We start from the raw sequence: 14,637 nt of genomic DNA on the forward strand, positions 1-14,637 counted from the left end.
CATTCACTCGCAAGTCGCCGTAGTGGCGTTAAAAAACTTGTGGAACGGCGGCCGAACCGCCCCGCGAGGGGTCTGCCGGCCACCAATGCCATACGCTCATTATTATTATTATCGTGAAGTAACGCATCACGGACGAAGCAAGGAGAACATGGGCAGCTGACTAACCAGTAAAGCAAGTCATTTATGAACAAATCAAGTCTCTGATAATGATAAAATTAGCACTAATAAAAGAAACGGATTACTGAGAGCGCTTAGATCGTCAGCCCAATAGCCCAGGGAAGGAATATGTACAAAACACTAACCAGAAGGTCCAGAGTGATTAGACTAATTAAGACGTAAAGGAAAATTCTTCATGGTTCTGCAGGAATGGCAAAGAGTAAATATTTTAGAGAAACAGTGATAGGATCATGCACAACAAATAATAGATCCAAACCAGAGCTGGAGTTTGTCATATGGAGGTTGAATAAAAATAGTCAGGCGAGTTTAAAGATTCTAACTGATTCCTCTTATTTATTTATGACTGAATCCCAAGTTTGAGAACACCTTCTTTGAACGAGAATCACGAATAAAAGTTACTGCGTAAAAGTTAGGCCCAAAAAGTAATGTAAATGCAATGCATTTGCCTCTATACAAAAATATTTTAACGTTTGCTTAGTTACTGTGTATTATGTCCTGAACTGATGAGGCTCGAGTGCTTTTGCGTTTACATGCAATGAACTGTTCTCTGTGCATCTGCCCCTCATCTCGTGACGGCTTATTCAGTGAAAGATAATACTTTCATGTATCAGTATGTGCGATATATGCCGTTTAACACGTTACAACCAGACGAGATGGTGGCAATGGGAACGATACAACAGCAGTTACGGGAAGTTGTGCTGTGGGTTTACAAAAGTGACATCTATAATTTTTATTGCCAGCTTATTTTCTGAAAGATAACACTTTCATGTAACAACGTGTGCGATGTATGCAGTTTAACACGTTACAAAAAGCCGAGATGGTAACAATGGGAACGATAAGCAAGCGGCTACTCAAAGTTGTGCTATGGGTATACGAAAATATAATCTATAATTCTGATTGCCATAAATTGGAAGGAATAGATGAGATCATGGAGGTTCCAGTTCCGGACGTTAATGAAGTATTCGTGAGCAATGAGTAGTCCCGTGTTTCTGAAACACAACATACACCAAATTCTTCTTTGATCACTGTTACAAAACCACACATTGAAAGAGGAAGTAAGACACTCTAAGGAAGAACACGAGAACAAGTATGTCGATAAGGGTTGAGCACAGTTTTATTTATCATGCACCTGTTACACAAGGGCAAAACCCACAGTCGCCTACTAGTTAAGAAGCTTTCATCATAAATCAACTAAACGGTGATTTTAGTTTCACTCAATAATTAGCTGAACGAAAAGGAATACTTTATGACTAGTTGACCCGCGAAAATCATTAGTTCCGCAACATCGCCCTATGTGCTGGTCTCAAGCAACAAGAATGAATTTTTAGCGATTGTTCGAGGGCCTGATGAAAAATAATGCCTCCTAAATCTTTACATGTAAACACTTAAAGCTTTTTAGGTAAAATAAACGTATAAATATTCTACATCTTTATCCTTAATTTCGACAAATGTATTTTTCATCATAGTCGCCCTGGCGAAGAACACATTTCTTCCAATGAGAGACCAGTTTGGTGATATCGTCACTGTAGAATGTTTGGTTTTGATGATGGAACCACAACTTCACCTCTGCCTGCACCTCTTCATCATTATGAAAGTGAACTCGAGGATGTTTTTGAAGTTTTTGGAACACACGAAAATAGGAAATCGGATGGGGAGAACTCGGGACTGTATGGATTATGACTGATGACTGTGAACCCAAGCCATCGGACTGTTTCAGTTGTGTGTTCTGGCATTCTCGTGCTGAAATAGATAGTGCTCCGTGTACAGTATGGACGAACTCTTAGAATTCGAAACTGGATTGCAGAACCAAGGTTCTCAAGTGTCGACATAGTTTCGTTACACACCACCATGTTGTATGCTACAATTCGGAGCCCTCTATCGGCAGATTGCTGCAAATATGATTGGTTGGTTGATTCTCGGGATGGGACCAAAAAGCGAGGTCATCGGTTCCATCGGATTAGAGAAGGAAACTGGCCGTGTCCTTTCAAAGGAACCATCCCGGCATTCACCTGAAGCGATTTATGGAAATCTCGTAAAAGCTAAATCAGTATTACCGGACACGGGTTGGAACCGTCCATCCAGTGTGCTAACCACTGCGCCATCTCGCTCGGTCTGCAAATATGAGAAATGAGCAGTGAAGATGTTTAATGTTAATAACGTTTCTTATGTTTAAGAAGCACTGAGACTGTTCACGTGGGAAATTCGTATGCATTGCTTTTCAGTACGCTCTCATAAATCCATAAAAAGAGTTTATCAATAGTTTCCCCAATCGAAGCTGAGGCCACATTCTGAGTTTGCAGATGAAAGCAAAGATGCCTACATGTCCGAACTCAGATGTCAAAGACACCAGAACTCTAGCGAGATCTACGAGAGAGGGAAGCAAAGATGTGTTTTACGTCTCTAAAATTGAGGTAATCCTAAGTCATTATTTGACAGGAGATCTTTTATGGGGAAAGTGTTCCATATAGTGCAGATTTTTCTATTTGACGCCCCTTCGACGACTTGATTGTCGATTATGATTAACTGATTATGAGGACAACGAAGAACCGGTCCCTGAACAGAAAAGAATCTTCAACTCCCTTTCGGATCGAACCTGGACTTCCAGGATCTATAGGCCACGAGGCCAACCAATAGACAACGAACTGCATGCTTCAGCTCAATACACAGGAACGTTAGCGTAGCGTGTAGAGAATGATGGTGCACTCCCATAATACAAATGGGAGCAAAAATAAAATGAACTAATCTGTATATCAAATATTATAACTTTGTAAAATATTATTTAAAACAGTTCTGTTAGCGTTAGAATATTTTTATTCAAAAGTCGTGATTGTTTTCGACCCTCTGTTGATCAGCTTCAGACCATACTCCAGTGATGACATGTGGAGACGTGGCACACGCGAGGAACCGTGGATACCACCCACTGATGGCGACTGCTCGTGGGTGGTTATCTACGGTTTCAACTCCATGCCGTCGTTTCTGCACGTCAGCACTGAAATTGGGCTGAAGATGATCCACAGCGGGGCGAAACTGATGACCAATTATGAATAAAAGTGTCTTTATGAAATCAGTACTGTTCTTCATAATATTTTATTAATGTTAGTTATGACAGCTGCTGTGCCCAATCTGTTTACAAAGATAGTTATATCTTTGGGCCAGAAATTAGGTAGCATGAAAATAAATGCGGTGAGAATACAGGTACGTCACCTGAAATCATAACCCGTCACTTGGAAGTCTATCTAAGCTGATTTACACTACCGGCCATTAAAATTTCTACACGACGAAGATGACTTGCTACAGACGCGACATTTATCCAACAGGAAGAAGATGCAGTGATATGAAAATGATTAGCTTTTCAGAGCATTCACACAAGGTTGGCGCCGGTGGTGACAACTACAACGTGCTGACATGACGAAAGTTTCCAACAGATTTCTCATACACAAACAGCAGTTGACCAGCTTTGCCTGGTGAAACGTTATTGTGATGCCTCATGTAACGAGGAGAAATGCGCACCGTCACGTTTCCGACTTTGATAAAGGTTGGATTATAGCCTAGCGCGATTGAGGTTTATCGAATCGCGACATTGAAGCTCGCGTTGGTCGATATCCAATGACTGTTAGCAGAATATGGAATCGGTGGGTTCAGGAGGGTATACAAAACGCCGTGATGGATCCCAACGGCCTCGTATCGCTAGCAGTCGAGATGACAGGCATCTTATCCGCAAGGCTGTAACGACCCGTCTCAATCCCTGGGTCAACAGTTGTGGATATCTGCAAGAAAACAACCATCTGCACGAACAGCTCGACGACGTTTGCAGCAGCATGGACTATCAGCTCAGAGACCTTGGCTGCGGTTACCCTTGACGCTGCATGACAGACAGGAGCGCCTGCAATGGTGTGCTCAACGACAAACCTGAGTGCACGAATGGCAAAACGTCATTTTTTTCGGATGAATCCAGGTTCTGTTTACAGCATCATGAGGATCGCATCCGTGTTTGGCGACATCGCGGTGAACGCACATTGGAAGCGTGTATTCGTCTTCGCCATACTGGCGTATCACCCGGCGTGATGGGTAACATTGGTTACACGTCACGGTCACCTCTTGTTCGAATTGACCGCACTTTGAACAGTGGACGTTATATTTCAGATGTGTTACGACCCGTGGCTCTACCCTTCATTCGCCGGCCGCTGGTGGCCGAGCGGTTCTGGCGCTACAGTCTGGAACCGCGCGACCGCTACGGTCGCAGGTTCGAATCCTGCCTCGGGCATGGATGTGTGTGTTGTCCTTAGGTTAGTTAGGTTTAAGTAGTTCTAAGTTCTAGGGGACTTATGACCTCAGCAGTTGAGTCCCATAGTGCTCAGAGCCATTTGAGCCTACCCTTCATTCGATCCCTACGAAACCCTACATTTCAGCAGGATAATGCACCACCGCATGTTGCAGGTCCTGTACGGGCCTATCTGGATACAGAAAATGTTCGACTGCTGCCCTGGCCAACAAATTCTCCAGATATCTCACCAGTTGTAAACGTCTGGTCAATGGTGGCCGAGCATATCGCTCGTCGCAATACGCCAGTCACTACTCTTGATTAACTGTGGTATCGTGTTGAAGCTGCATGGGCAGCTGTACCTGTATACGACATCCAAGCTGTGTTTGACTCAATGTCCACTGGCCAGAGGTGGTTGTTCTCGGTACTGAACTCTCAGGATCTATGCACCGAAATTGCCTGAAAATGTAATCGCATGTCAGTTCTAGTATAATATATTTGTCCAATGAATACCCGTTTATCATCTGCATTTCTTCTTGATGTAGCAATTTTAATGGCCAGTAGTGTACTTTGCTTTCGAAAAGATTGATGCAGGATGCAGGAACTGAGAGAAGGCCTCCCATGCAGGGCAGCTTTCGAATGTGGTGAGAAGAAAATTCCGCGAGCACGCGGCTGCCTTTCTCAGCAGTTTTCCGAGCCACGGGATCAACAGCGCTGGGGTATGTGAGCCGGGCCGCGCCGGGCCGGAGTGGCGTCGCCGGCATAAAGGAGGAGCTGTGAAACTTTTCTGTCCCAGAGGAGGGCGACGCGCCTCCCTGGGGACCGGGAGCAGGGAGCGCGGAAACTTTGCTCTCCACAGGGCGGGGCGCACGGCGTCAGGCGCCGCTGCCTCCACCTCCATATGTGGTGGAAATTTGCTGCAAGTCTCCCGGCGCCTGTGTGGGCTCCCCACGCCACGGCGCCTCGCACGTTTTTAACGCCGCGAGCGGCTCCTGATGTGGCAGGTTGCCCTTTCCTTTGTCGTGCCCGCGTTGTCTCACCCTCTTACTCATTTTTCATACCTCGTTCGCGCTCTAAAAGGGAAAGCCTTCTTAATTTTCTCACGTTGCCAAAGTAGGCACGAAATCCTTTCTCTGCAGGCATTCAATAGAGATTTGGTAGAGATCGTTCCACTGTACTTATCCGATTACACACTTCTTTATGTTGTTTAGCGCAGAATCAACGAGGGCGTAATATGAGAAAGAGAAAATGGACAAAAAGATAAGGTCTGTTTCAAGTCATCAGGGAATAGCTTCGGCAGTAATACAAGCTCCAGTTACATTAAGTTGACCACCTGCTGCACTCACAGATGGCTAGTGGGAACCCTAGCTTGGAGCTATACTCGTGTAAAGCGTGTCGGGCGAACGAGGACAACAGTGCAGCCGTTGTAATGCGGGTACTATGAGATTTATCGCACGTCCGAAAGGGCATGATCACTGGCTTTAAGGTCAAGGACGGAAGCCTCTCTGAAATGGCTAAATTTTGTGAACGGTTCTTGTCCCGCCATGGTAAAGGTACACCGCGCATGGCAGAGCGTCTCTATCAGCGCCGAGGCAACGGAGCTACAGATGACAGGGGTGAACAATGGCAGCGAGCACTTGTGCAGCAATTGATAGCTCGGTTGAACCAACGGTGTCTCCCCAAAGACCGTGTAGCGGGCGTTGGTTCAAATGGCTCTGGGCACTATAGGACTTAACATCTCAGGTCATCAGTCCCCTAGAACTTAAAACTACTTAAACCTAACTAACTTAAGGACATCACACACATCCATGCCCGAGGCAGGATTCGAACCTGCGACCGTAGCAGTTTGGCTCTGAGCACTATGGGACTCAACTGCTGAGGTCATTAGTCCCCTAGAACTTAGAACTAGTTAAACCTAACTAATCTAAGGACACCACAAACATCCATGCCTGAGGCAGGATTCGAACCTGCGACCGTAGCGGTCTTGCGGTTCCAGACTGCAGCGCCTTTAACCGCACGGCCACTTCGGCCGGCGACCGTAGCAGTCCCGCGGTTCCTGACTGCAGCGCCTAGAACCGCACGGCCACCACGAATGGGTTGGTTCATGCATTCATGCTGACTGCTATTCATCGCCGATAAAGGCTGGAATTTGCACGCCAGTGCCGCAACTAGACGCCCAGGGACAGGCGACCGGTGGCCTTTTCGGATGACTCACGTTTTACGCTCCTTCGGACATCTGTTTACTCTTAGAAGCTTTCAGGTGAGAGGACATGATTTCGGTTGTCGTGTACGGCGTGAAACTGGTGGAGCGGTGAGCGTTATTAACTCTCTTCCTGCATTTCTCGCATTGCTAAAGGTGGTTCTTCGGGGTTTTGACAGGTAACCACATTAATGTGTCTGGGTAATCTAGAAGAGCTGTGGAGCTTATCCTTTCATTAAACACTTTTTATAAATGAACATTAATAATTATTTTGGTATGGCGGATTGGTCAGGGAAAGTAGGAAACATATCTTTTTAACAAAAAGAAGAATCAGTTCTCCTTTTAGGAAAACATTTTTGTCACATTTAATATCTGCAAAACAGCGTGTACATGGTCACAATTTTAATACTCAAAAGTAAGCGTAAACAAACAGAACCCTAGCAACGTTTAAGAGAAGTTTATCAAACTGCAAAATAAATAAAACGGCCAAAGCTTACAGAAATTATTCGGTTCTGCACAAATTAGCGTACTTCTGTCAGTTTTGAAATGAGCGGAAGCAGTGTTTATCTTTATTGAGCGCAGAAACAAAATGACAGAGTACTGACATGTCTGAAAATCAGCTGACGTCATGGAACCATAGAGATTATTAATCTCATAATATATTTTCAGTTCGTGCTTTGTTAAAGCTGTCGCACCGAAGAAAGAATACACGCGAAAATTGTTGTTCCGCCCTGTTGTCGACTCTACATGCATACTTTTTGAATCTGTTGATTTTGCATATGATCATAATTCCCCGATAAAAATTGAAAAAGAAAATAAGTGAAATGTTTCGCTCTGTTCTGTCTCCAAACAATGGTGCAGTAGCGGGGTTCACTTTGACAGATCGTAGCAGGGCTACGTACAAATTTCTGTTGACCGCATTGATCCGTGAAATATTGTTTACTGTGTTTGCTTTTCAAGCTTCTATGAAGTACAACCATGAAGACAGAAAAATCAACATCCTGGAAAATAGTGAAAGGAATCTAAACCCATGACGCATATATCAGTTATAAATTCACCCCACAAAAAATAGCTACACCGCAAGCTTACAAAGCTGTAAGGCTATAGACAGCTCTAAAATTGAAAAGCGAAAAATAAAAACATTAAAGAGGACGAATCATCGGCCAAACCAGGTAGTAATAAAGTTTTTTCTCTGAAAAATGCCTCTGAGCACGAAAAGTAATTTTACTTTGTTTCCACGAATGCACATTGAATTTGTAGCTTTACAGTTAAACGACTATACGTTTGATACAGGAACATAGGTGATTCCTAGTTCGAGCGTCTCCACCACATTAAAGGATGGAGATCATTCACATTAATCTTAATGGCGGTCATCTGTGCTGAAAGGGCCGACAGAACAATTCTGTTGCCATGCACACAGATGCGTTATTTCAGTACGTCATACTCCTAAGGCATTAGGAAACTGTCGTTCATAGAAAATAACTATTACGTTTCCTGTTCTTTAAAAAGCGGAGGAACAATTTCGGTTTTTTTTTTTTTTTTTTTTTTTTTTTTTTTTTTTTTTTTTTTAGGATGGTAGAGGTGCTGTTACGAAGGAGTTTCACAGTGACACTGAAGACTATTGGAAGCAGTGTGCATTAAGAGCTAAGTATTCGGATGAGAAACATCCTGGGACGAGATACACGAAACAACATACTTTGCTAGGGCATCAGGAAACTGAGAAAACTGTTGAGGTGCAGTAATAAGGACGTCAGGTTTGAGCACTAACATAAGTACGCTGATACCACCATTTACCGAGCCAGTCGGTGGAGTGGTTAGCACACTGGATTTGCATTCGGAAGAATGACGGATGAAACCCACGTCCGGCAGTCTGATTTAGGTTTTCCGCGATGTCTCTAAGTCGCTTCAGGCAATGTCGGGATGGTTCATTCGAAAGGGCACGGCCGACTCCATTCCCCGCCTTTCGCCAATCCCATGGGACCGATGACCTTGTGTTTGGTCCTCTCCTCCCAAATCAATCAACCAACCAACCTTGCCGGTAGATTAAATATTCATACCGGACTGAGACTCGAAACTGGGCACTTGATAATTCGCGGCCCAATGCTTGACCAACAATGTTTATTTCTGATCTTTTCCATCACAAATACGAATACTCTACAATAATAACAAGTTGCAAGGTGTACTGTACAACCTGAACAGGAATAACGTCACTGTAAGTTCTCTTTTTGAGACACTAGCACCATTTTTCGTTTTTATTTTTTAAAAACTAGTGGATTTACGTGGTTGTAACAATAGTAAAGATAATAAATTTACAACCCGAAATGGAACCTATATATCCGCGCTACATTTTATTAGTAAACAATATAAAACGGAATAAAACCACACTGAGGATAGCGTGCCGCAATACAACATAAGAACGCCGACTATTCGAAAACATCTGAAAATAAGCACGTCGTGTCCCAGCTCTCCACAGCTGGGATCTGAGTACGTCTTCTCAGAACAGAGCCCTGTTGAGTGGTCCATTGCGAGATTCAGATCAGTGCTCAGCAGAATCAGCTTCGCTTACCCGGTACTGCCCAGCTGCAGGCTGCGCAGTGGAGGTGGGGACGGGGGTGGACGGGTGGAGAATCCTTGAATACACTCTTTTCATAATTAGCAAACTCTGACGATATCTGGAATAGTACTGCAATTAATAGCGTCGTCCCTGTAAGAGAGTCCTCAGATGAAACACATTTCTGAGATAGTCTCAAGAAATGTAATAGAAAGTGGCGACGAAAACTCATGTTTCACAATCTGGAAATTATACACCCACAGGACGGTGTGTTCTTTACTAATCCATGGTAGGAGCCACGTATTACTGAATTACTGCATTATGTGTACCGCAGATGATCAGCGAATTAGCAGAGACAAATATTAGCAACATGTTGGCGCAAGGTAGGATAAAAATGCAACATGTGGTTGAATATTACGTACGAAACCTAAGCAGAAGACTTAGGAGATTAAGCATAGTACTTAGCTGATATTCCGTATCAACTGCGGAATAATCAAACAGGAAACATACAGCATGTGAAACTTGCAATACATGCACAACATGAAATGTATTTTTACAAATCACACGCATCTTCCATTGATGTAGGGAACATTCTGATGCGTAATTGAGAATGAGGAAACTGAGTGCAATAGGCATTAGATTGAATGACTATGACACAGTCCTGTAATGAGTTCCTAACGTAGCAAAAGTCATCGATCTCTGAGCCGCTGAAATAGCACACGGCTGAATACGAGACTCGTAATTCGTCACCAATCCTGCAAGCTAAATGATAGGAATTTAGATGTGCAAAGAATATCATCAACAACTGAAATGGCTTAAACATTGAATATTACTAACCAGCACGAAACAGTGTAACAGTCTCACCGAATCCCCAACTACTGACGTCACTTCCGAGCAGCTTCCAACTCATGGGCATTGGCTGTATAGCCGTCATGCCAAAAAGTGAAAATAAACAAATAAAAAATGAAAAAAACTCATGGCCTCTACTGCCAGAATGAAAATGTGATCTAAAACTCAGTCGGTTGTTTGGCCCCAATTTAGCCGCTTGGTACCGAACGGAAATCGCCAAAGGTGAAACACTCCACTGCTGCACTCCCTGATACTGCAGGTACTCTGTACGCGAAGTATTCAAAGATTATTCCACGACCTAAGCAAAATAATAATAAAATGAAGGTGCGGTTTAACAATTATTTTCAAACTGATAGTTTTTTTGTTTTTTGTGTAATAACGGCTTTGATTTCTGCAATTTTCAAGTCTTCAGAAGGAAGAGACGGGTCCTATCAAGCCGATTTCCGTCGTATTCTAAGTCTTTTTTAGGGCGTGGACGAATTCAGTAAAGAGAATTAGATTCCCATGTTGAGACAAAGATAAGTAATTGGAAACGTAGTGACGTTTAAGATTGGGGACGATAGGGCACAAACGTCTTGGGAAAAACACGGACGTGTATTTGAAGAGGTAGAGCTAGCGCAAACTGACATAGCACCGGTGCAGAAACACAATCTCGTCGTCTCTACAGGGAGAGTCCATGCCCTTGTTGTGAAGGGGGCGGGCCCGCTCAGTTGGCGATAAAGTGCTAGCCTGCACAGTTAGGGTGTTCTCGTTGCTGTCTCTTTACTACGTACATGGAACTGCAATGTTTGCATGTCACAGGTACAGGAAACGTTCTTCATAGTGAGTCAGATGTGATTGTATGAAATGCCATTAAATTTAATCAATATAAGGAAACGAGGAAACAAAAGTGTGTGTTTGGGGGAGGGGGGGGGGGTTTCCTGGAACTGGTAACTATTGCAGTTGCTCAGTAATGAGAATAAAAGAGGAGGGGAAAATGTAACCACAACTACTTTCAAGGCTTCAATACTCCAGAAACATGTTGAAGAAGGGGAAAAATCATCTTTGGGCATTATTACTAAACAGCTTATCACGGGAGCGACACACAGTTTTCAGGCGACATATTTCTTCATTTTAACATTGCCTGTAGATTTAAATAATATTATAATATTAAGCAACGCCGTCAGGAACAATTGAAGTGGTAGGGGGCTATTAGGGTGAGTGGAACGGGGCTGGGCCAGTAAAAGCATATAAAATTTTAAACAACATTTTATCAATGTTAATAGTCACGAACAAATACTTAACACTTAGTAGAAAAATCTGTTATGGTGCTTGTGTAAGTGCCGTGCAAGGCAGAATAAACAATTATTTCAGTTTTTCACTAAGAATGTAATTTAGCCCAACACAAGCTTAATACAAATTTTAACACCCCACGGCAGTATTAGGAAACACGTAATATCAAAATTTAAAAAATTATCAAGGCTTTTTCGTAAATGACTATATCACAGTTACACATCTGTATTAATGGCCAATGGCTATTTGTAAGTATACATTAAGTGGGGCGCCTCAAAATCGTAGTTAACATACACAGAATGCCATATTCAAGGACCACTGAGAAAAAGAAAAAAATAATAATATGAGGTTAGAATTCACCAAGGGTGGTCAGTTAGAAGTTAGAAAATGAAACCGTCTTACTTTGCTACTAGCAAAAATTTATTTGACTTTCTTTAACCCAAAGGAACAGCCATAAACGGCCAAGTACAATACTACCTGGAATAAGCACCTTCTGTGGAATAACAAAAAATTCAGAAGCAAATACATGCTGGTAACAAGATCCTACAACCGAGATAATTAAGTAAAACGTCTCTTAGTACCAAGTTAACAAATCGGTTACAATTCCTTGCTGGATAAGAAAATTAGCCCTTTGAATGTTAAAGGCATTTCGGGCTCGACGCTCCTTTGTTGTTGCTGTTCTGCTTGCCTAATGCTGCTCCCTGTGCTGAGAGACAGCGTTCCCCCCACTATGAAATACTTATCATCCGATTTAACGAAAAATATTTGGTAAAAAAATTGAGTTCCACACGCAGTACAGAATGATATCTTGTCTCAGTAAAGTATAGAATTTCTTTTCGTTATTTATCATAATTACTGTGCTGCATCAAATTAACTAAAGCACTGCACGACCCTTTAAAGAGTTTACAAAAGTTAAAAGATAGTACATAAACTCTACGGACGGTGGATACTAGCTCACATTTTATTGCTTACGAAATACAATAAGATACAGAAATTTTGTTTAAAATTGAAAGAAGAGCAATATCTCGTTTCGTTATAGATTTATTGAATTTTATATCTGGCGGATGGCTGCACGTAGTGCACTGAATACTGTCGGTGTGCATGGCCACAACAATAGGCATATTTCATAACAGTTCTAGATACTGAACGAATTTTTTTGCAAATGAGTGATATTCACCAGTATAAGTTTTTGTGTTTAGAAATCATTTAGTTCTATGGGACTGATGACCTCAGATGTTAAGTCCCATAGTGCTCAGAGCCATTTGAACCCCTCAAGTGACAACTAATTCAAAGCAAGGAGCCACCTCGACGTATGCCGGCCGAAGTGGCCGTGCGCTTCTAGGCGCTGCAGTCGGGAAACGCGAGACCGCTACGGTAGGTTCGAATCGTGCCTCGGGCAGGGATGTGTGTGATGTCCTTAGGTTAGTTAGGTTTAAGTAGTTCTAAGTTCTAGGGAACTAATGACCTCAGAAGTTGAGTCCCATAGTGCTCAGAGCCATTTGAACCATTTTTGAACCACCTCGGCGTAGTACACTGAGTTGACAGAAGTCATGGGCTACCTCCCAACATCGTGTCGAACCTCCTTTTGCCTGGTGTACTACAGCAGCTTGATGTGGCATCGACTCAAGTCGTTGGAAGTGCAAAGCAGAAACAATTTTGAACGCAAACCTTGCGAAAGTACCCAAGATCTGTTTAGCTTCAATCAGTGCAGGAATGACTCGCCTGGTGAATTAATAAGAGAATTCAGTAAATTACACCCAGTCAATGCGGCCACAAACTGTCCACTACACTCAGCTGAGGAACATACTCTAGCTCATTTGCATGCAAGGCAACACTTGCAAGATGTTACATAAACAGGGTGACGAGAGCTCATGGCACCTGTTTAATTTTACATGCTAAGATGGCAGCCCAATGACGAAGCAGGAAGCTCACCATTAAGATTCCAACAGTTTTTAATTTAGGAGAAATTCCAGATAAGATTCCCGTCCCTCAGATTGTAGAGTGGCCAGTGATTGGAATTCGGGTAGGTGTCTCAGCACCAACAGGCCTCAGTTCGGCTGTCATTTCAGCCCCAACGACCAGCCCGCCGGAAAGGTGAACACACAAGCAGCAACGCCGAATCTCGATCACTGAACAGCACACTGTGCCTCCAATAAGCGAACTACCGAAGAACGTATGCCGTGCACGCTCGTATACAGCCGCTCAGTGTCACATCACTGCCCCTTTGCAGAAGCATGTCTACCGGTTACCCAGCAACCAGGTGAAGATGTTCCCGCTGAGCGGTCCTACCGACATCACACATGTGCGGCTCAGCCATAGCTTGTACATAGCCCAGTGCTACGATTCTACCCCTCATGGCTTCGTGGGATTTCCGTCTGGCAATGCGTTGAAAATCTTGTTTAGCATTGCTTGATCCTTTATTTATTTAACTGTCTTTTAAACCATTTTGAATATTTGAAACCATTTAGACTGGTTTTCGACCGTGTTGTCTCAAGAAATATGTAAAGGTTTTTTTTAATTGCCGCTACCAGTCCCAAACTTTGTCAACTATAGCATTACTTGTATATTTAGCGACATGTTTGGAGGGTTAAACCTGATTTTCAGGCTAAATGTCAATACAAAAAGAAATTTAGCCTGAAGATGAGGTTTAACACTCGAAACTTGTTGCTAAAAAAACCTTTACACATTAAACTGCTGCTTTTGTTGGACTGTGGATTTTGAACTTTCATATTATTCCAGTTATTGGTGCTACTAACGTAACCTCTCAATAAGATTGTATACAGATTCACTATGTGTAGCTTATACGTTGTACGAGATGTAAGTCTGTTCCTATTGCCCCTTTTCTACAGCGCCATCTGGGCCATCAGCACTGCTACAAGCCAAATTATTTTCTAGTCTTCCTACATTGGACTACAGTGGACGTTACGGGAGTAATGGATGGGCAGCGACTTACGGAATGTTTGGGTTGGTGTGTGGAGTGATGGATATTTGCGAAGGATCGCTCTTTGAAATTAGCAGTCAGGCTTCGATTCCTGATATGTCTGGAAGCCTTGACACACACGCTGCTGCTAAAATGGAAGAGAGTAAGAATGCTGTACGGTGCACGGTGTCTGCAGGCACGTCGGCGTCGGCGCCGCTGGCTGCGGGCATCGTGGCGCTGGCGCTGCAGGCGAACCCCAACCTGACGTGGCGCGACGTGCAGTACCTGGTGCTCATCACGTCGCGGCCCGAGCCGCTGCAGAGCGAGGCCGGCTGGGCGCTCAACGGCGTCAACAGGAAGGGTGAGTCCACAGCAAGTGGCGGCCGTCGCAACGCAGTACCCCGCTC

The 14,637-nt window shown here is 43.5% G+C and overlaps 1 protein-coding gene across 1 annotated transcript in view; it reads left to right on the top strand.

The window, feature by feature from the left end:
- Positions 1-14,637, top strand: part of LOC126199515 (furin-like protease 2) — a 713,209-nt gene that overhangs the window by 510,424 nt on the left and 188,148 nt on the right. The window contains exon 9 of the mRNA XM_049936438.1: positions 14,427-14,591. Within this exon, the coding sequence (XP_049792395.1) occupies positions 14,427-14,591 (165 nt within the window). The remainder of the gene's footprint in view (positions 1-14,426; positions 14,592-14,637) is intronic.

Source organism: Schistocerca nitens, chromosome 8 (assembly GCF_023898315.1).
Source record: "Schistocerca nitens isolate TAMUIC-IGC-003100 chromosome 8, iqSchNite1.1, whole genome shotgun sequence".
NCBI lineage: Eukaryota > Metazoa > Arthropoda > Insecta > Orthoptera > Acrididae > Schistocerca > Schistocerca nitens.